At 34.4% G+C, this 23,433-nt stretch overlaps 1 protein-coding gene across 1 annotated transcript; it reads right to left on the reverse strand.

The window, feature by feature from the left end:
- Positions 1-549: 549 nt before the first annotated feature.
- LOC126682313 (eukaryotic initiation factor 4A-3) lies at positions 550-5,114 on the reverse strand. The gene is made up of 8 exons (XM_050377954.2): positions 4,742-5,114; positions 3,915-4,155; positions 3,665-3,745; positions 2,981-3,088; positions 2,769-2,888; positions 1,920-2,087; positions 1,146-1,232; positions 550-910 (listed from the first exon to the last, which is right to left on the reverse strand). Exons 1-8 carry the CDS (start codon positions 5,047-5,049, stop codon positions 797-799), a joined length of 1,227 nt encoding a protein of 408 aa, XP_050233911.1. The 5' UTR covers positions 5,050-5,114; the 3' UTR covers positions 550-796.
- Between the last annotated feature and the right edge of the window lie 18,319 nt (positions 5,115-23,433).

Below are 23,433 nucleotides of genomic sequence, written 5' to 3' on the forward strand. Positions count from 1 at the left end.
CAATAAGCAATTAACACATAAATTAATTTTACGGACATCAGTCATAAATTTGCTAATTATAGATAATTAACCCAGTTTTTGACAAATTATTTGCAAGTTGAGGTGCAAGTTGATAATTTAAGGAACATAGCTCATAAATTGAGGAGGTAAATTGTCAAAATAGAATGATTGTCTATAAAATTAATTTATGTATTAACTGATCATTACTTACAAATTGAAGGAAAAATTACTACTAGAATCATTCTAATTTTATCAAAATCAAACTGAAACGAGTTTATAAAATTTTAATTTGTTCCAACAGACTCAAAAAATTAGTCCACTTGATTTTTTATTCAGTTTTAACTAAAAATAAAGTAAACTTTTAACATTTCAAACCAAACCGAACTGAAAAACTATATTTTTTACAATATCAAACCAAATTATCAGTTAGGTTATTTAGTTTGGTTTGATTTTTGCACACCCCTACAAACAAACATGTAGCCAGATAGTAAGAGAAGACAAATTGTTGTTACTCAAAACTTCAATGAATCCAAATGAAAAAGAAAAACCTGGAAAATAACTTTACTTTCATCAAATTATAGAATCCGTCTTGAGTAAAAACAAGGATAAAAAAAATCGACCACAAAAAGGAGTTAATGCTACTCTACCTTGTTTCTTGTCACGCAAAACTCAGACACAACAAGCCAATCCACCAATCACTATTATACAAATCATTCTCGATATGGAGCACGATAATGCCAAATAAACAAACTTCAAACGCCATCTCGATGGCAATACAATCCAACTCAGGAAGTGTTTAGATCAGATCAGCAACATTCATCGGCATTTCATCGATCTGGGTACTATAGTATTGCTCTATATCTCTTAAAATCTTGATATCGTCACTTTTGACAAAATTTATCGCAACACCCTGGAAACAATACACAAGTCATTGAATTACTAATAAATAATCAAGCAGGTAAGCACCTTAAGCCATCAGACCATATCATAATAAAGTAGAACAAGCATCTGCTAGTATTTCATGCACAAAATATTGCATCATAAATCAAGATTTGGCCATGACAGGTCAGTGAAAAACAACTATAATAGAACGCATATTGCCGATCTATGCAAAACAAAAACAAAAACAAAAATAAAATACATACCTTGCGTCCAAAACGACCTGAACGACCAATCCTGTGGATGTAAAGCTCTCGATTGTTTGGAAGATCATAATTAATTACCAAAGAAACCTGAGGAGAAAAATAAACTGGCACAATAAGGACAACATAGCAGATGGATACCTCCGAGAATACAGTTGAAAAAACTAAAAAAGCAAAATACAAATGAGAAGCACTAAGTCACCCAGTAGCAAAAGAACAAAGAAGAGATGCAAAACACTGCAATCATGCTCCTTTTGCAGACTTGGAGTCTTTTTGACTAAGAATTTGCCAGTTACAAGGAATTTACCAGAATTAAAATTATTTAATCACCGAGACATTTGTTGTAATCAAATTCAAGATATTTTCATCATGGAGTCTTTTAGTTAAAGAGTTGTTCTTTAATAATTGCAATTGATATTTAACATTGAACCTTATTTCTGAAAAACAAAAAAATTCCAAACACCAAAAGAACAACTTCAAGCTATATAAACTTTCTTTTCCACTTCTCTTTTCCGATGCCAGGAATGTGAAAATGAGTTTCAGTATTCAATCTTATGCAAACAGATATATATTTAACGAGGTATTCCAAACTGACTCTTTTCAGAAAAGTAACTATATACGTCAAAGAGGAGATAGTGGGGTATTTGGAAACTTAAACACATGAGGCAATATCTTGAGATTTATTTGTTTTTTATTTAGACTTTCTGCATGTATTACATTTACGAATAACTGAATGAAGATGCACGCTGAATTGAAAAATAAAATCAGATTACTTGCCTGTTGAACATCAAGCCCGCGGGCCCAAACATCGGTAGTGATCAGGACTCTGGTATCGCCATTCTTGAACTCTTTCATAATTGCATCTCTCTCCTTCTGTGGCATGTCTCCGTGCATTGATGAGACTGTAAAATTACTACTACGCATCTTCTCAGTTAGCCAATCAACCTGTACAACAGCATTAGAATGAATTAAATCCAAAAGAATATTAAGTTCACTTGATTTTAACTCAAATTGGTCCTGACTCAACAGAATCAAATACTTTTAAAGTCATTAATTAATTACTTGAATTGCAATCAGCACTAAAGAGGTTTGATTTCCTAAGAATTCAACTCAGTTCATATTCCATAAGAATAGTATAGCATCATGCACCAAAACCCAGTTCAAACTTGAAGCAAACAACAAAAATTGAATGACAGTAGAAAAGCCGCCTCCACAACTAATCGGATTATGTTCAAATAAAATTTTAATATCCACACCTGAACAGATTATGTTCAAATAGATTTTAATAATGAATGTCTAATTTTGTATAACTCAATATCTAGCTACAGCCTACATATCATAAAAATTAGATATTAGTCCAAAAAATTATACAGACAACAGACATGCAGCCACAGAAAGATTGTAGGCAACCCACTCATAACAAACTAGTGTAAGCCAGAAAAAACTAGTTATCAAAAAACACAGAAATCACTTAATTCATCTGGGTAACAGAATAATAATGGTAAATCTGTTTGTAGAGACTTGGATTTTCAACAGAATTATTATAAAATCCAAAGTCTATACACTTGAGTAATAAAAATCTCATGTCAGATAGCAGAAAGAAAATTTGGTCACTAACAGTATTACCTTTCGCTTTGTGTTGCAGAATATAACTGCTTGGGTGATGGTAAGAGTGTCATAAAGGTCGCACAGAGTATCAAATTTCCAGTCTTCCTTTTCAACTGCTACAAAAAATTGCTTGATGCCCTGCCATCATAAAAACAGATCAAAAATCAAGATCGTATCAAATAATTTTCTCGCTTGTTAAAAGCTCAAGCACAGCTCAAACAAGTACTTGCCTCCAATGTCAATTCATCACGTTTCACAAGAATCTTTACAGGATCTGTCATGAATTTGCCTGTCATCTCCAAAATTTCATTAGGAAGGGTAGCAGAAATCAAGACAACCTGCAAAAGCACACATGAATTTAATATATAAATTCCATGTTTCGTGTCAGTTATTACTTATTAGTTTTCTTTACCCTGCCAAAAATATAATCAGATATCATGCCAAATCAACACTAGGTTGACTCAGTTACGTTACGACTTTTAAAGTTTAAATAGAGCTAATTATCATGTTTTTAACAATTTCCAAATATATATTTCACAATACTCGACATATGGTCACTTCAGGTTTCATAACCATACAGCTGAAAAACCCAAATCCATAGTAGCAACATTGTACAAATAAATCTGTCATGTCAATAAGCAGAAAACATTTACCAAAGTTTATGTCAAATCAAATCTCACAATAGAAATAACACTGCTTTAAATTAGATCGAGCACCTAGTGAACACAAATAATCAATGAAGAACACAATGCGAAAAAACTGAAGAACATGTATTAAACAAACACCAAATTTACATTCATGATGGTAGGAAAAAAGATCACAAATAATAATCTCATACATGCATATGAAGAATACCAGCTACATAATCAGAATAAATATACATGGGATAAAGTATTGGATTATAAAATGAGCACCTGGAGTTCGGGAGGAAGATATCTATACACATCATAGATTTGATCCTTGAAACCTCTGCTAAGCATCTCATCGGACTCATCCTACAAGACATAACAATAATAGGAAGAAAATTTCAACAGATGCTCTCACGCATAATATATTCACATACTATCCTGATTGGACATGCACCACACATCCAGACTCGGAGCGTATGATATTTAAAACAGACGGAAGCAGTTAAAATCACAAGAGGCAAATTCATCAACTCACAAGAACAAGTAACCTAATGGCCCTGGTGCGTAATGTTCTTCTCTTAATCATATCACAGACTCTTCCAGGCGTTCCCGACACAACATGAACACCATGCTCTAGTTTTCGGATATCATCACCAACACTTTTGCCTCCAATGCAAGCATGTACTTGTATATTAATGTAACTACCAATTGCCAATATCACCTTCTCAGTCTGCGAAGCCAGTTCTCTTGTTGGTGACAATATCAATGCCTGCACCCTGTTAAAAGAAAATAGAACTCGATATAATGGCAAACAAAGCACAAACTCATAAATCTGTAAACTACATTAAATAAACTCCTCTTTGTTATTTAAGCTAGAAAATAAACTAGGGCATTCTTTTACAAGGTGAAAGAAAACGTAATGATGCTCTACATAAATCTTCAGGTGTACTTAAAATTAAGGCTAAACTCATCCCGAGGCCCCTATACTTTACCACTTTTGTTCACAAAGCCCCTACTGTAAAATTATTTTCTTCTAGTCTCTCTACTTACCTAATTTTGACTTTCATGCCCTTTTCTGTTTTCCTCCAGTCACTCTACTTACAAAGTTTTGTCTTCGAGTCCGGGCGTGCGAATCGAAATTGGGCAAGTAGAGGGACCTGAACGTGAACAAGTTTACAGTACCTGTAAAGTACAAGGACCACAGGATGGATTTTACCTAAAATTAATCATTCAATACCAAGTACCTAATTCAAACTAGGGTTTCTATATCATTAACAAACAACAAAAAACCAACACTTTACCTACCCAAAACAAGCAATTAACAAAATTAGGGTTTAGTAATATTAAAAAAGGAGTACATACTCTCTACTAGCGGTATCAACTGTTTGACAAACAGTGAGAGCAATCATAGAAGTCTTTCCGGTACCGGACTGAGCCTGTGCTATCACATCTCGGCCTTTTATCATCGGCATAACAGCTCTCTGCTGTATGGCTGAGGGCTTTTCGAAACCGTACTCGTAAATTCCACGGAGCAGATCGTTCTTAATGCCCATCTCGTCGAAGCTGGCGATGGGCTCGATTCCCTCCGTCGTCTCGAACATCAACTTATCATCCTCCGCCGCAGCTCTCCTTGCGCTTCTTCCCGCTGGTACCACGCTCGTTGTCGCCATTGGGATTTTTTTTTAACAGAGTTGAAGAAAATTGTTGTGCGCTAACCCTTTTTAGACACTTTTTTGTATGAGACGGTAGTGTTTCGGCCCATTTTATAAGCCCTTTTCTGATAGGGCTAATTATAAGGGCTTTTCCAAAAGATATGTTTGGCAAAATAAGGGTTTTTTACACAAACAACCTACATTGACTAATTGTTTACTTTTATACATGTCATATTTTTCACTTACTAAACTACCATACACGGAGCTGATTCTAACTTTTATACGGATCTTATATATTCAACCCTAATAGCACAATCATCATAATTTCATTTATTTTCTCTCTCCTCATCATTCAATTCTCTCTTCCTCTCAACTCATATTTCTCTCTCTTCCTCTCAGCTCATCTTCCTCTCTCTTCCTCTCCGCCGTCTTCCGCTTCGCCGTCCTCTATTCCTACGCTCCTTCGTCATCGTTCTCATCATCGTCTCCGTTGTCATCTTCGCCAACGCCATCATCTCCTCTGCTCGTCTTGTCATCTATTTGATTTCAGATTTACAATTTGTTCATTCTTCTTCTTTTTTTTTTTTTTTTTTCAGATCTAAAATTGTTTTACTGTTTTTTCATCATTAAACATGTATATAGATTATATTTCAAGAATATAATGTTAATTTCATGTTATGTAATATACAATTATGGTTATATGGAATAATTTTTTGTTATTTCTGCATTTTGTTTTTGTGTTTGGTTGTATTTCTGTGTTTATTTATTCTGCAGCTCGATTTTTTTATGATGGTTGATTGTTGAATTATTATAATGTTACAGTGTTGTTGATTTGTTGTTGATTTTGTGTTGATAATCAGTTAGTATTTCCTTGATTTTAACATTGGAATTTTTTTTTAAATTGACAAATTAGATAACTTTGTCAGCGAAATAAATAAAATAAAATAAAATTTAACTGATACTAGATAATTATATGTTTGCATTATTATGTTGACATGTTGTTGATTTCTTGTTGATATTTTGTTAATTGTCACAGTTTTTCAAAAAATTATGTTTTATTTTATTCCTTATGTTGATTCGTTGTTGATTTATTGTTGACATTATGTTGATAAGTATTTCAACTTTTTTTGATTTTCAATTTTATGTTGACATGTTGTTGATATACTGTTGATAATATGTTGATTTTTCAATCATTGAAAGAAAAATAAATTATATGTTTGCATTATTATGTTGACATGTTGTTGATTTCTTGTTGATATTTTGTTAATTGTCACAGTTTTTCAAAAAATTATATTTTATTTTATTCCTTATGTTGATTCGTTGTTGATTTATTGTTATCATTATGTTGATAAGTATTTCAACTTTTTTTGATTTTCAATTTTATGTTGATATGTTGTTGATATACTGTTGATAATATTTTGATTTTTCAATCATTTAAAGAAAAATAAAATTAGTCTTATATTATTGTATTGATGAGCTAGCAGCCGCACAGTTCCTTCAATATCACTTGTATAATTTTTTTCCGTTTTCCACCTCTCATATCTAACTAAATTTCGACAAAGCCGGTTATAATACAATTTCATTTCATCCAACAAAAGTTTATTTCACTGACAATATTATCTTATTTGTCAATGTTAAAATAAAAAAAATCAGTTGATATCAACATAATATCAACATAAAGTCAACATAAAATCAACAACACTGTAACATTACAATGATTCAGCAATCAATCATCATCAATAAATCGTTCTGCAGAATAAAAAAACGCAGAAATACAACAAAACACAAAAAATGCAGAAAACAACAGAATTTTATTATATAAAATCACAAAATTATTCTACATAACATGAAATAAGTATTAGATTCTTTAAATATACTCTTTATACATGTTTAATGGTGGATAAACAGTAAAAGATAAACAAATTACAGATCTGAAAATGAAAAAAAAAGAACAACAAATTTCAGATCTAAAATCAAAAAGATAAAAGAAAGATGGCGCGGCGAGACAAAGACGAAACGATGGAAATAGAACGGCGGAGGCGGAACGGCGGAGGCGGAACAGCGGAAGCGGAAAGGCGGAACGGCGGAACGGCAGAGGCGGAACGGCAGAGGCGGAACGGCGGAGGCGGAACGGCAGAGGCGGAACGGCGGAAGCGAAAGAGCAGAAATCGTGGAAAATTTCTTTCACATCTCAAAAGAAATCATGGAGAAGAAGAAGAATGATTGAGAGAAATAAGAAAAATCGTATAAAAAAAAGAAATTTGAAGTACAAGTTATTAAAGTAAGAAAATGAGGTAGGTAAAGTAAAGATTTAACTTGTACTGTATAAAAGTAAATGGGCTGCCAAAATCAGTATTTTATATAAAAAGCCCGCAAAATAACAAGTAAATACTAGAGGTTTTTTTGAAAATAACCATAAAAGTGTAAAATATTTTAAAAAATACAAGTTGACCAAATTTATTACAAAAATATGTTTGAATTTTAAAAATTGAGAAATATGGTTTTTATTTATAAAAATAAATTTATTTAAAAATAAATTTATATTTATTATCAGTTTACTATATTGATTTACTAAAAAATAAATTTACTATTGATTCATTATCGATTTACTTAAAAAAAACTTTTATTATTAGTTTATTTTTTTGGATTATAAAATTAAAGTAATTATTGCTTAGTTTACTATCAGTATTATAAAACATATATAAAATTAGTTTCAGTTTGTTTACTTTTAATTTACTAGAAAAAACAAATTTACTATTATTTTACTATCGTTTACTTTTAGTATACTAAAAATCAAGTTTAATATTAATTTACTTTTCCAATTACAAAGTTATAATAAACTATTTGAAATTCTTAAGAGGGGGTGAATTAGGTTTAATGGCGATTTTTAAAAGTTTAAGACAAAGATTTAGGGTTTAGAGATAAAAACATAAGAGATTTAGAGTGGTTCAAATCACAAACCGATTCTGCTTTACTACTCAATTAAAGATTGAAATTTGCTAATCCACTAATGGGTTGGTGTTTTAAAGCTAAACATCTAACTTTACAAAGAGATTTTCTAGAGCTAATCTCAAACTCACAAAGTGATTTTTTAATACTAATTACAAACCCACTAACATTAAATGATTAATCAATAATAATAATCAACAACAAAAAAAAGCAATCAATTAATGCACAATAAATAAATAAATAGTAGTATTTAATTGTTTATAGTTATTGTTCTTAGAGTGTCTAACTGCATAAATGTGGTGGTTGAGGGGTATTTATAACCCCAACAACTCTCATCTAAGTCTTTCAAGTGAAGACTTCACTTTTGCTGGAATCAGTAGTGTCACGCCCGTGATACTGCCCGTCGTGCCCACGACACACCTTTTGGCCAGTTATACTGATCAGCTCCATCCAAATGTTTTTTTATCTGTTAGGGAAGTTTTACATATAATTATTGAATCCCCACGCGGTAATTAGTCCCTTTTGTGTGTGTGGCAACCATTGTGTCACGTTCGTGAGCCATCATCTTCGCACCCATTACTCATATGTGTCGCGCCCGCGACTCCTTTATATCACGGACGCGAAATCTTAATTGTTGCTTTGTGAAATTTTTTATCGCCATAAACTTCTGAATCGATCCACGATGGTTTTGTTAGGTTCTTATACACTAATAAACAATATTAAAACTTTTAAATTAATTGTCTAAGGTCAAAATTAGAAATATCAAAAGGACGTGGTCCAACACTATTATATTTAGTTTACTATCAATTTATCATCAGCATTTCTAGATATATGAAATTAAATTTCAATTTATAAATTTTAATCTGTCAAATTTAGTTTACCATAGGTTTACACATGCGATTAACAGGGATTACTTTGACAGAATAAACCATTAAAAACATTAATCATAATATAAAATAAGTTTACAAAATATTTACTATAAATTAAAAATAAATTACAAAAATTGTCAAATAAATAAATAAGTTATTAAATGTTTACCATATGTTTTTTTTAAACAAAGGATCACTTTACCCCCTGAACTTGGCATAAAATATTAAAAACGTCCAAATTAAGAAAAGTGGATCACTTTTACCCTAAACTTGGTAAAAATGATACAACCCCTTTACCCTGAACTTGGTAAAAATGATACAACCCCCCCCTCCAACTCTCACCTAAGAGAGTGAAACACACTCTCCAGTTTTGGTGGTAGTTTTTTTTTCTTAGGTGGTTTTTGATGGCTAAAGGTTTAAAATGATCCTAATTTTTTGAACATTGTACAAATTAGTCCATAATAATTAAAAAATAATTTAATTTTAAAACCTTACATATCAAAATTATATTAACTAAAAATATAAAGGGCTTTTTTGTAATTTTTGCAAAAAAAAATCTTATTTTTTAATTTTGATGAGCAACTGCCGGAAATCTTTTCCGGCAACTGCTCATCATTGTCTCTTACAGAGACGACGAGCTCGCTCTGTGAGAGACGAGTTCGTCTCTGACAAAGACGAGGAGCTTCGTCTCCAACAGAGACGAACCGTCTCTGAGACGAACTGAGTTCGTCTCATTTCGTCTCTCAACAGAGACACTCTCAAACCCAGATTTGGGTTCGTCAAAGAGACAAACTCAGTTCGTCTCTCAGCAGACACGAGCTCAGATCTGGGTTCACGCCGACGAACCGATGGCGGGTAGTGTTTTGGGCGGGGGTTGATGGTTTTTGGTGGTGGTTGGTGGAGGTGGAGGAAGTGGGACAGCGGTGGTGGTGGTGTAAAGAAAACCCCGATGGATATATCATTTTTAAAATTTAAGTTAAATATTTAATTAACTTAAGTTAATTAAAATTAAATGTTTAATTATATTAAGTTAATTAGAGTTAATTATTTTAAATTTAGAATCCCACTCTCCAATTAAGGTGTCAGATCAGCATAGGGTATTTTTGAACCGGTTTTTCCAAGTTCAGGGTAAAAGTGATCCGGTTTTGGTAATTTGGACGTTTTTGATACTTTGTGCCAAGTTCGGCGGGTAAAGTGATCCTTCATTCGTTTTTTTTTTTTTGACAAAATTAAAGTTTATATTAATATGGTGAAAAAAAACATAATAAATCTTCAAAGTCTAATTAAAGATTGTATATATATAAGCGAATGGCATTTAAAATAAGGGTTAATTCCTAAAAAAATCACGAACTTTACACGAATTTTCATTTTAATCATGACCTTTAAAAGTTGCCATTTAAAGACACGAACTTTCATTTTGTTTCAAATCTATCATTTCAGTGTATTTTTGTTGACTAAATTCTTCAATAAACCATTAATGAAAGACCCAAATTATAAATCGACATTAAATTTTATTATCAATTAGTTAGACTATATAGGATTAGGAATTTTTGGTTCGATAAAATACACCGGATTTTACTTTGGCGATAGATTTGAAACAAAATGAAAGCTCGTGCCTTTAAATGACAACTTTTAAAGTTCATGATTAAAATGAAATTTCGTGTAAAGTTCGTGATTTTTTTAGAAATTAATCCTTAAAATAACTATAAGTTGTGTTCGAAAATCTGATTTTTCTTTATGTTTTAGACATCACATTGTAGTCTCAAATTCAGGTGTCATACATGAAAAGCAATAAATACAATAATGAATAATAAAATTTAAAATAATATGCGAATATTATACCAACCGCATAAATCCAGTCATTAAGATTGAAAGCTGCTTCTTAATTGATCTTCATCAAATCATTTGATAAATGTCTTCATTAATGTACCTGTATAACTTATAAAGGAGGAAAAATAACCTAAAAAAATAGTTAACCTCACAAAAGAGATATTAATCCCTCAAAGGAGGATAATAACCTCAAAAGGAGGACAATAACCACACAAAAAGGTCTTTAAGAAAAATTTTAACCTTACAAAGAGAATAATAATTATTTTATTTTTATTTTCTGCGTTTGAATTGTGAAATGTAATCAAAAATAATTTCTTTCAAAAAGTTTAAAATTAAAAAAAAAATTAAATAACATTTAATTCTCTAAATATAATAAGAATTGAGAGAGAGAAAAAAAATAGTTGTAAAAATGCTACCCTGAATACCATTTTAGTAAGGAGAAGGCTTAGAACATCTCCATTGCATGTTGTATTTTTTATGCTATTTTTAGCACAAAATAAGATAAAATGCTACATATAGCACATATTATTGAAATTCACTCCATTGCAAAATGCTAAATTAAATGTTAAATTTATGATTTTATAAGTGATTATCATTATTGATGGCAAATCTGTAAATAATTTACATATAATAAAATTTGACATATGCTAAACTTTCTAACAAATTTGGTACAAAATTTAGCATATGCTAAATTTAGCACATGAAATAGAAGTGCAATGAAGATGTATTTTTTATACTAAATGCTAAATTATAGTATTGTGAGGTAATTTGGCATTAGAGTGGAGATGCTCTTAGGAGCACGTAGAAAATTGGTATATTTGAATTTTATGTATGGTTTTGAATTGTATACCAATTCTGCCATATGGAAATTTCAACATCAGATTTTTGTTCTTTTGTTAACTAATATTTATAAATTCTAATTAAAAAAATTAAGTTAATTTAACATGTATAACCAAAAAATAATTAACTGTCACCGCCACCACCACCACTATAAAATGTTGCCTCCATTAAAAATAGATGTCAAAATTACAAAACCAAAACAGTTATAAGTTTCAAAATTTTGGAGAGAGTTTGATCTGTTTTCTATAACAATAACAAATTTGGTGCACTAAGATTGTGCATATAAAAGAAATTTCTATTGAAAACTCATTATAAATCTGATGAAAATTTTAACCATGATGGTTTGTGCAACAGCAACAACCGCCAATTAATGTTGGTGAGCAAAACGATGAACATACTTAGTAAAAAGATTCTCATTAAGTATGAATGATTTTAAACCGTTGAATTATCCACGCATGTTTGAATTCCCATCATATGCTTGCTCTCGCAGTCTAGATATTGAAAGTTCATATTTTGCAAAGAAAATTGTCAATGGCTTCTTTTGATGTATGTGATGAATTATCTGCTACATGCTCCACTAAAAGAAACCTCACGAGAATCTCTCAATGATTACCAACATATCTCACAATAATCATCATCTGTTCTTTTATTGAGTTATCACGAGATTCGTCAACCATAAGTGAGAAAACATGATATCCAATGTCCTTAATAATGGTAGTTCTCACTTCTATAGCACAAGCATCCACTAATTCTTTTTGAATTTTTTTCAGAAGTCATCTGATTGTTTCCCATAACATTGAAAAATTAATGAGTTTAATCATTTAACATAATTGAACTATATTACTAATACATGTAATTAATTAAATTATATTAGTAAATGTTGACATTAGTGTGTGAACACACTAATGTGTGAAACATTTAAAAAAATTAAAAGTTGCATTTTTTCCCACATGGAAAAAGAGAATGTCGGTTAAAATTCTAATACGGAAAAAGTGATTGGATATACAAGACCTGAGTAGGTCGGTTTTAAGAATTCTAATACGGAAAGTTTGATATTGGAATTTAATTAAAGGATAAAATTTGGGACTAAAAAAAACGGTAAGAAAAGTTGTTAAAGTAAAGTTTGGGTCCCAAATTGGTAATAATAAGTAAATTCTCGGGAATTGCAATTAAAAGATTATCGATGGAAAATTATAATTATGGATTAGTATTATTTATTTGGATATAAATAATACGTATATAATTGAGTTAAAGCGAGTAATTAACTGTTTGATTAAAAGGATAAGTTTGAAAGAGAAATAGTTTAAATTAATGAAATGAGGGATTAAAGTGGCTATTTAGCCATGATATATATTGAATTCATATGAATTCATAATCATAAGGAAAAAGAAGAAGGTTATAGAAGTGTGAAAACAAAGGAAAAGTGATGAAGCCTAGGGTTTGATCGTTTTTCGTCTGAATCGCGCGTTCTTTATATCGATCTCTCCAGAATTCAATCCTCTATCTTCCTTAAGCTTCAAAACAAGGTAAGGATGAGTTTTTGGTTTAAGGTTTCAAAGTTTTGTTGTCTGTTTTGATTATGTTATGAAACGGTCGAATCGAACTTGTAGAAATCGTGTTGTTTTTGGTGTTTTCGACTAGCTTTGAGTAGGGTTTTGTGTAGTTATCGTGAGCTAGCATGTCGGAAGGGATTCGAGGAGTTCCCGGGGTCAAAATAGTTGTCACACCTGCAGGAAACGAGTCCAGCAGGTGCCTCGCGACGTGCTGGGTATCAGCACGGCGCGACAAGTCCAAATCTGGCCTATTGCGTTGCGCCGAGCCCCAGCACGACGCGAGGGGTTGCAACCAGCCCTGGCGCGACGCGCTAGGGCAGGTCGCGTCGCGAACCTCCCCTATTCAGCTAGGGGAGGGCACGACATGAGGAAGGGGCAAGGCCGCCCCTTCCCATGCACGTAGGGCTTGAAACGCCCTACTCCAACGTGGCATTTCGAAAGTTCAAACCAGTTTAGTCGAGCATTCGAAACATGATTGAAAATGACAAAGAACATGAATGAAAAGTTAATGGAAACATAATAGAAATGGACGTTTTTATGATAAGTTAAAAAATCGGTATAAGCATATCGATTGAATAAGAAGTCAATTAAAAGTTTATTGGAATTAAGAAGACGAATACGAAATAAGATTGTTTTAACCTAAGTCTATAACTTAGGGTTTAGTTTACAAGGTTCACGTTTATATACTAAACGTGTATTTGATCTAAACATGTAACAGATGTATCAGAAAACTACGAGGTCGACAGATTTGGATTAATACAAGCTTATTATCGTATCGATTACATAGTAGATTGGATAACGGTCCAAGTGAGTTATATTTTATTTTCGTGTATTATTCATAAAATTCATTTGATATATTATAAATACTATTATCGCATATTATATGATTTGATTTGTATATTATATCGTTGATTGATTGTTTAAGTATAAGAATTTGGTGTGCGATCTGAGGGAACAACTACCTATTGGGTGTTAATAGGCTGTGTGATCACCAGTTTCGGGTAAGTCTTAACAAGTAGAATTAGACTAACTTATTTGTGAAAGATACGAAGGTTAGCATGGTTGAACTATCCCGTGGCCTGTATCTAACGAGTCGTCATGGTTGAACTATCCCGGACTCATATCGATCGTTGGATTTAAGTGTTGGTGCGAGTCACCATGGTTGAACTATCCCGGGGCTGTACCAGATGGTATTGGTTGGCTTGGTTGAGCTATCCCGTAGCCTACCATCAGGATTAAGAAATTGTTATTACTTATGATGTCACGACCCGATTTCCATCCTCGAAACTCGAGCCGCGACCGGCGCTAGGGAATGGGAGTGGTAGCTCCGAAACCCGTAGCAAGCCTAAAACCACTACAAACTTATTGCGATATAAACAAGTAAGTGTTTTCAGAAAAGCTTTTTAACGATAAGATATTAAACATCTATGTACATTTTCTGAAAACCATCAATAGAAACTAGGGTCTTACAATGCGATGCCACATCAAGCATTGCCCTGTTTCGCATATCAAAAACAAACGGTTTAAAGCGCAGTAACGCCATTCAAGTTTACAAACATCAGAGTATAAATATACATTAGACCGTTTGACAAAACTATATACATATCTAGGACTGGTCTACTGCAGCACTACTGATACATACTTCTTCTATACATACTTCTAAGCAGACTTCTGAAGCAAGAATAGAAGCCTGTCACGTCAAAAGACTATATACCTGAAAAATGGTTATAACAACGGGGTCAGTCGAAACTGAGTGAGTTCATAAGTTTACAGTTGAGTATTCTATAAAACAAAACAATGCAATAAATCATTCATTCATATGCATCCAAATATAACTTCCGATTGAAACCCTAATCCTTGATTCATCGAATTATCAAAACCAAATTCTTTCTTTCAAACAAAACGATATATCTTAATCTTGCTGGTAGGTTGCGGGATAGTTCAACCAGATCAACCAATACCATTTGGTACAGTCCCGGGATAGTTCAACCAAGGTGACTGTCCATCTCAAAGTCCAACGATCGATCGATATGAATTTCGTATTCAAACAAACAAAACATTTTCAAACACAACCGAAGGAGTATACAACTTGAACTTAACTAGTGATCACGTAGTTCCTATTGCCGCCCAATAGGAAAGCATGTTTCATCGGATCTATACTGGTTTCAAGATAATGATGCATGTATTTCATACAAAGCATTTTCGATAACAAATCGTGTTATGCAATTCATATAAATCATTTTACGTTTAAAAGCAATGCATTTTCAATACATCAAAAGTAAACACATATAAACTCACTGCTTGCTTTTTCCCCAAAAACTTTTTTACGCGACCTCCGTCAAGCTCCTTGTCCGGTAGCTGGTTGCCTTGCCGGACCTAAGAAACAGACAAACATAACTCGAGTGAGAGTCTAACTCGATAGACATTCTAGACTCGAGATATAAACACACACGTACTCGCTCACGGATCGAACATCACTTTTCATTCAATTCTCGGCATGCGCGTACGGCGACGAGTGTTAAACTAACTCAATAGGAATACGAAAAATCGGGGATGCGAGGGTCGGGGGGTTGCACGATCGTGCAGGGAGGTACACGTTCGTGTACCTTGATGGTACACGTTCGTGTACCTTGGTACACGGTCGTGTACCATATATTGGTACACGTTCGTGTACCTTGGTACACGTTCGTGTACCATGGATGGTACACGTTCGTGTACCACAAGTACACGATCGTGTACTATCGTACACGATCCTCCGGAATCGATTTCCGGGGTTTCCGACATGCTATATACGTAAAAACGCTCCAAACTCAACCAAAACGCGTATTCTAACATCTAAACATCCAAAAACGATCCTATAATCGATAAAACGATACAATCGTTTCGTGGCCTAAAACTTTGAATCGATATAACTCAAAATATATCCGTCCAAACGATAAAATGTCAAGCTTACCGTGATACACCACTGGAATACGATCAATTCGAGTTAAGAAACGTCAGAAACGGACGAGAAACGACGATCGAGCGACGGAACGGTGGTTTCGTCGATAGAAAATGAAAAGATGAAGTTGATGATATGATTTATGTAACCTTCCTTATGAAGGTTTTGATATCATATATATCCTGGCTAATTTGCAACTTAGTCCTTGAAACTTTTCAAAAGTTACAAATTAGTCCAAAACCTATCCGCGTCCAAATTTTAAAAGGCGTCCGATCGACTCGAGATTTTTACCACATATTCTATAAATTATTTCACGGACTTTGGCGAAATAATTACTAGCTCGGGATTTATATTCTATTTTATATTAATTTTTGAAGTTATATCTTTAAATCCCGCTAATCCGCTTTCTAAACATTATTCTAAATTCCCGATAAAATTAAATTAAATTCTTCTTAACTTAACTTATCGGAAATTACGACACGTGGCACGACTTATTTATCTTAAAATAATTGGGGTATTACATTCACCCCACCTTATAATAAATTCGTCCTCGAATTTATAACTTTAGCTCACGTACCTATCAAAAGAAACTAACACGTCCATAAGAGTTATAAAAGGTACCTTGAACATTATCGTCAAACTCTTGCGCCTCTGGCGAATTCAAAGCAAAAACTCTGGCCTGACCCCCACCAGCCTGTGAAGTCTGACCAGCACCACGACCTCCACCATTCCTTCCTCCACGATTTCCATATCCACGGCCTCTCTGGCCGGTAAAAGTACTTCCTGTCTGACCATATCCAGATGCTGCCTGATATGCAGTCCTCTGTTGGTTGTAGGAAGGTTGCATCACAGTGGTCGTTGAGCCTTGAGGTATCTGTCTCGGACAATGTCTAGCAAAGTGACCATATTGACCACAATTAAAGCACGCTCCTGAGACAAGATGACACACTCCGTAATGCCTCTTGTTACAGGTCTCACAAATAGGAGGTTCAACTCCTGCATCACTTGTTGTCCTTGCACTATATCCTTCTCCAAACGTATTAGCTTGTGAATCATATCTAGCTCTTTTACGTTCTCGATTACGCTGAGGTCTAGGGAAGTTTCCATCATGAGACTGCACTGGAGCACTCTGCATCACATGCACATTCTCATTTCTAGTCGGTACTCGACCAGAGGGATCTGGAAGTCTCCCGTATCTAATCAGGGTAGACTCAATTTGTTGAGCACTATCAATAAGCTGAACCAAATCTCTGGTCACACTCGACATCAAGCTCACGAACTCGGGTCCTAATCCCTTTACAAACCTCGTATTTACTCTAACCGGATCCACATTCAGGTCTGGTGCAAAACGGCTCAATCTTGTAAAATCCGTAACATACTCTTGCACCGACCTATCTCCCTTTTCCAAATTCAGTAATCGATCACGATGCAGCTCAGTCACTGAGTACGGTAAATAGGACTCTCTAAAGCGATTAACGAACTCGGCCCACGTCATCTGATCCATAGTCGGTTGAATAACACGTTGAAACCAATCCTTTGCTGGTCCTTTCAACGACATTTCTATCATCATAATAGAATGCCTTTCATTAGCTTGGAGACGTCTAGCGTTACGCTCCACTTCGTCCAGAAAATCTAACGCATCTCCAGTACCGTTGAATTCAGTTGGCTTAAGACACATGTAAGCCAAAGTAATATCTCTATCCACATTCCCGATTAGATGTTGCTGTTGTTGCAGCAATTGCTCCCGTTGCATAGTCTGGTTCTCCACATGAGTTGTTGCCATAGTCGCAATTCTAGTTAAAAACTGTTCCATATTAAATCCTCCAAAATTCACTGGTTGAGGCATTCCTGGTGCCTGCACTGGTTCTTGCACATTGGCAGCTTGCCCTCTGCCTCCTCCAGCTGCTCCAGCCGGTTCCTGCTGTCCACCCTGGACAGAAGACTCATCTTGAGCCTCTCCAGCTATTGCTCGTGCCATAGCGCTACGCGATCTAGTTTGTCTCTGGCCAGCCATCCTGACCAAAGCAAACAACGCCCCGATCAGCAATCATACGATGAACATATTCTTACTTCCAAGCGCAAAACTAATCATATATGCAAACAGAGGCATCCGTATACTATCGATCACACGTACAACAAACTCACATCCTATAGATAAGAGTTGAAAGCGCGAAAACAAACGAAGACAATTCAATGACATAATTCGAATCCTATAGCTGCAGTAGTTCCTATCTTAACCTAAAGGCATTGTCAATCCTAGGATCACATAACAAACAAAACATAAGGCAATGGCCTAGGAAACTAAACCATTGCTCTGATACCAACGTTGTCACGACCCGATTTCCATCCTCGAAACTCGAGCCGCGACCGGCGCTAGGGAATGGGAGTGGTAGCTCCGAAACCCGTAGCAAGCCTAAAACCACTACAAACTTATTGCGATATAAACAAGTAAGTGTTTTCAGAAAAGCTTTTTAACGATAAGATATTAAACATCTATGTACATTTTCTGAAAAACCATCAATAGAAACTAGGGTCTTACAATGCGATGCCACATCAAGCATTGCCCTGTTTCGCATATCAAAAACAAACGGTTTAAAGCGCAGTGACGCCATTCAAGTTTACAAACATCAGAGTATAAATATACATTAGACCGTTTGACAAAACTATATACATATCTAGGACTGGTCTACTGCAGCACTACTGATACATACTTCTTCTATACATACTTCTAAGCAGACTTCTGAAGCAAGAATAGAAGCCTGTCACGTCAAAAGACTATATACCTGAAAAATGGTTATAACAACGGGGTCAGTCGAAACTGAGTGAGTTCATAAGTTTACAGTTGAGTATTCTATAAAACAAAACAATGCAATAAATCATTCATTCATATGCATCCAAATATAACTTCCGATTGAAACCCTAATCCTTGATTCATCGAATTATCAAAACCAAATTCTTTCTTTCAAACAAAACGATATATCTTAATCTTGCTGGTAGGTTGCGGGATAGTTCAACCAGATCAACCAATACCATTTGGTACAGTCCCGGGATAGTTCAACCAAGGTGACTGTCCATCTCAAAGTCCAACGATCGATCGATATGAATTTCGTATTCAAACAAACAAAACATTTTCAAACACAACCGAAGGAGTATACAACTTGAACTTAACTAGTGATCACGTAGTTCCTATTGCCGCCCAATAGGAAAGCATGTTTCATCGGATCCATACTGGTTTCAAGATAATGATGCATGTATTTCATACAAAGCATTTTCGATAACAAATCGTGTTATGCAATTCATATAAATCATTTTACGTTTAAAAGCAATGCATTTTCAATACATCAAAAGTAAACACATATAAACTCACTGCTTGCTTTTCCCCCAAAAACTTTATTACGCGACCTCCGTCAAGCTCCTTGTCCGGTAGCTGGTTGCCTTGCCGGACCTAAGAAACAGACAAACATAACTCGAGTGAGAGTCTAACTCGATAGACATTCTAGACTCGAGATATAAACACACACGTACTCGCTCACGGATCGAACATCACTTTTCATTCAATTCTCGGCATGCGCGTACGGCGACGAGTGTTAAACTAACTCAATAGGAATACGAAAAATCGGGGATGCGAGGGTCGGGGGGGGGGGGGGTTGCACGATCGTGCAGGGAGGTACACGTTCGTGTACCTTGGTACACGGTCGTGTACCATATATTGGTACACGTTCGTGTACCTTGGTACACGTTCGTGTACCATGGATGGTACACGTTCGTGTACCACAAGTACACGATCGTGTACTATCGTACACGATCCTCCGGAATCGATTTCCGGGGTTTCCGACATGCTATATACGTAAAAACGCTCCAAACTCAACCAAAACGCGTATTCTAACATCTAAACATCCAAAAACGATCCTATAATCGATAAAACGATACAATCGTTTCGTGGCCTAAAACTTTGAATCGATATAACTCAAAATATATCCGTCCAAACGATAAAACGTCAAGCTTACCGTGATACACCACTGGAATACGATCAATTCGAGTTAAGAAACGTCAGAAACGGACGAGAAACGACGATCGAGCGACGGAACGGTGGTTTCGTCGATAGAAAATGAAAAGATGAAGTTGATGATATGATTTCTGTAACCTTCCTTATGAAGGTTTTGATATCATATATATCCTGGCTAATTTGCAACTTAGTCCTTGAAACTTTTCAAAAGTTACAAATTAGTCCAAAACCTATCCGCGTCCAAATTTTAAAAGGCGTCCGATCGACTCGAGATTTTTACCACATATACTATAAATTATTTCACGGACTTTGGCGAAATAATTACTAGCTCGGGATTTATATTCTATTTTATATTAATTTTTGAAGTTATATCTTTAAATCCCGCTAATCCGCTTTCTAAACATTATTCTAAATTCCCGATAAAATTAAATTAAATTCTTCTTAACTTAACTTATCGGAAATTACGACACGTGGCACGACTTATTTATCTTAAAATAATTGGGGTATTACATATGAATACTAGGAAGTCCTAGTTCATGATTGTTTATAAGATTAGGGTTTCGATTGGATCAAATGCTTGGCTTATATTGTATATCGTATAAATGGTTGTTTTAAATGCGATGTTATTTTTATAATACTGTTAGTAATTTGTAATCTCACTCAGCATAGTCTGACCCATTGTTTTTAAACATTTCAGGTGCATATGTCTGGACTTGGCTAGAGTCCACCTTTTTGGGTCCGGAAGTTGTCAGTTGTATGTATAGTTCCTGACTTCCGTAGAGCTGCAGTAGGTTGACAGAGTCGTGGCCTTGACAGCAGTGCATTCTGTTTGTTATATTTGCTGTCTCTATTCATATCTTTTTATAGGCTACGTTTGTTGTATTTTGTTTCACGACGCCAGCTGCCGGTGATATGACCAGTTACACCAGTATGTATATAGTATCGTGGGGCCAGTACGTACGTGGTACGGAAGTTAGAGCCCATATGTTGACAGAACGACTAATGTATATATTTGTATATATGTTTATCTATTTGCTTCCGTGTGATTAGTCTTTATATGGTTGTTATTTGCGAAAAAGTTTTTATTATTTTAGGCTTATTACGGGTTTTGGAGCTACAACTCCCATTCCCTAGCGTCGGTCTCGGCTCAATAATTTGGATCGTGACAGTGCAGTGGTGGCAGTATTTTTCTGTTGTTTTATCCTAGTACGATATGGTTGATAGCTAGCTTTGCACCTCCGAGTTGAGCCACGAAACGTCTAAAAGAGAGTGACCTAATCCGCGACTCAGCCTTTTCGGAAATTCATGTTTCAACTGGCAATTGTTCCAACAATTTTTAGACGTGCCCCTTAACAGTTGCTGCCATGAATTCTGAAGAGGTTGCGAAAACAAAATATTGATCGTGAAGTTGTCCTTGTTTCACAAAACGATTCTATTAGAAAGTTTAATGAACAAAAGATCACTTTACCCCCTCATCTTGGCACAAAGTATCAAAAACGTCCAAATTGAGAAAACCGGATCACTTTTACCCTGAACTTGTCAAAACCGGTACAAAAACACCCCTTATGCTGACGTGGCACTTAATTGGAGAGTGGGTTACTAATTAAACCTAATTCACTCTAATTAATCACTTTTAAACACTAATTAATAACAATTAAATTCTAATTAATCTAAGGGCCTTTTTTAACTTTTTTCAACTTCTTTTTTTATTTATTTTTATTGCGGCGAGCCTCCTCGCCGGAAAACAGGAGCTGCTGCTCCTCTTCTCAGAGGAGCAACAGCTCCTCAGAAATTTGCTCCTCGAGGAGCGGATATGACCCATCTGGGTCTGTTCATCTTTTTCAACGAAAAAGATGAACAGACCCAGATGGGTCTGTTCATAACTTCCATTAGGAAGTGAAGAAAATTTAATTTTCTTCACTTCCTAATGGAAGTGAAGAGGAAGAGACCCATCTGGGTCTCTTTCGTCAAAGTGACGAAGAGACCCAGATGGGTCTCTTCTTCACTTCCATTAAGGAAGTGAAGAAATCCTTCACTTCCTTAATGGAAGTGATGAACAGATCCACGGGTCGTCAAGAACAGACCCGTGGGTCTGTTCTTTAATTTTTTTTTAATTAAATTATAAAAAGTTAGGGGTTAATTTGTTATATATGTATAATTTAAAGGGTTAATTTGTTATTTTAAGTTCTTGATTAGAGGGACTAAATTGTTTTTTTTTTAATTATTAGGTATTAATTTAAAATGGTTTAAAAAGAATTAGGACCATTTTAAACCTTTTTATATCAAAAACCACCTTAAGAAACCGAAAACCACTTTGAAAATCGAAGAGTGTATCTCACTCTCTTAAGTGAGAGTGGGGAGGGGGGTTTTTGTACCAAATTTGACAAGTTCAGGGTAAAAGTGACCCCATTTTGCTAATTTTGACGTTTTTGATACTTTGCGCCAAGTTCAGGGGGTAAAGTGATCCTTTGTTCAAAGTTTAATTATAAATTAAAACTTATGATGAAACAAGATCCACTAATTGGAAATGACAATGACCAGCTTGTGAGTTACAACTGTGATAAATCATGTCATATGACACAAACTTAGTTTTGAATCAGAGACTAACTTGATTGAAAAGACGAGTATGATGATTTCAAAGATCAACCTTATTGGTAGATTTGGTGGGTGGTGGGCAGACACAGACGCATCACACCATTTCTGCTATGACAGTGTTATGTTTAAAAAATATATTGCTAATAAAGATAAGTGTTGTTGGGTGATACCCACAACACTAAACCTGCCAGATTTGGCGATTTAGAACTGAAGTTTATTTCAGAAAAGAGTTTGATTTTGGAGGATGTGTTGCACACTCATATGAGAGAAAAAAAAAACAAAATGTTGTGTGTCAGATTTTCTCCTGAATAAAGCCAGAGCTATTCAAACTATCCGAGACAGTGTTTATACTATTATTGAGGATGCTTTATTTATTGGAAAAGGTTTTTCCACTGACAATATGTTTAAATTAATTGTTAATTTAAATATTATTTTGCCGTCTGCTTATATGCTATGTGATTTTAATGCTTGGCATACTAAAATTTATCATGTTGATAATAGAGTTATTTTTTATATGAATTTTTTTTTGAGTTTAATACCTAAAATGTATTTGAATGATTTTAAAATAAAAAAAAATTATGAATTTCATAGTCAATCGAAAATAACTAAAACGTCTCATAAATATGTTATTAGAGAATCTGAACCGTTTGATTTAATTTATTGTAATAACTTGATGGAACATTAACTAAAAATAGAAAACGTTATTTCATCACTTTTATTAATGATTGTTCTGATTTTACTTTTGTGTACTTGATGAAAAATAAGAGTGATGCACTTGACATGTTTAAGTTATTTGTTACAGAAATTGAAAATCAATTC

The sequence above is a fragment of the Mercurialis annua genome, linkage group LG5 (genome assembly GCF_937616625.2).
Source record: "Mercurialis annua linkage group LG5, ddMerAnnu1.2, whole genome shotgun sequence".
NCBI lineage: Eukaryota > Viridiplantae > Streptophyta > Magnoliopsida > Malpighiales > Euphorbiaceae > Mercurialis > Mercurialis annua.

What these genes read in the sequence shown, in the direction of transcription:
- LOC126682313 (XM_050377954.2), bottom strand. Translation starts at nt 5,049, where the DNA reads ATGGCGACAACGAGCGTGGTACCAGCGGGAAGAAGCGCAAGGAGAGCT. An exon ending in GTTGATACCGCTAGTAGAGA is followed by an intron (nt 4,156 to 4,741) that starts GTATGTACTCCT and finishes TTCTTTTAACAG; the next exon opens with GGTGCAGGCATTGATATTGT. An exon ending in GTGATGAATTGACATTGGAG is followed by an intron (nt 2,889 to 2,980) that starts GCAAGTACTTGT and finishes TTATGATGGCAG; the next exon opens with GGCATCAAGCAATTTTTTGT.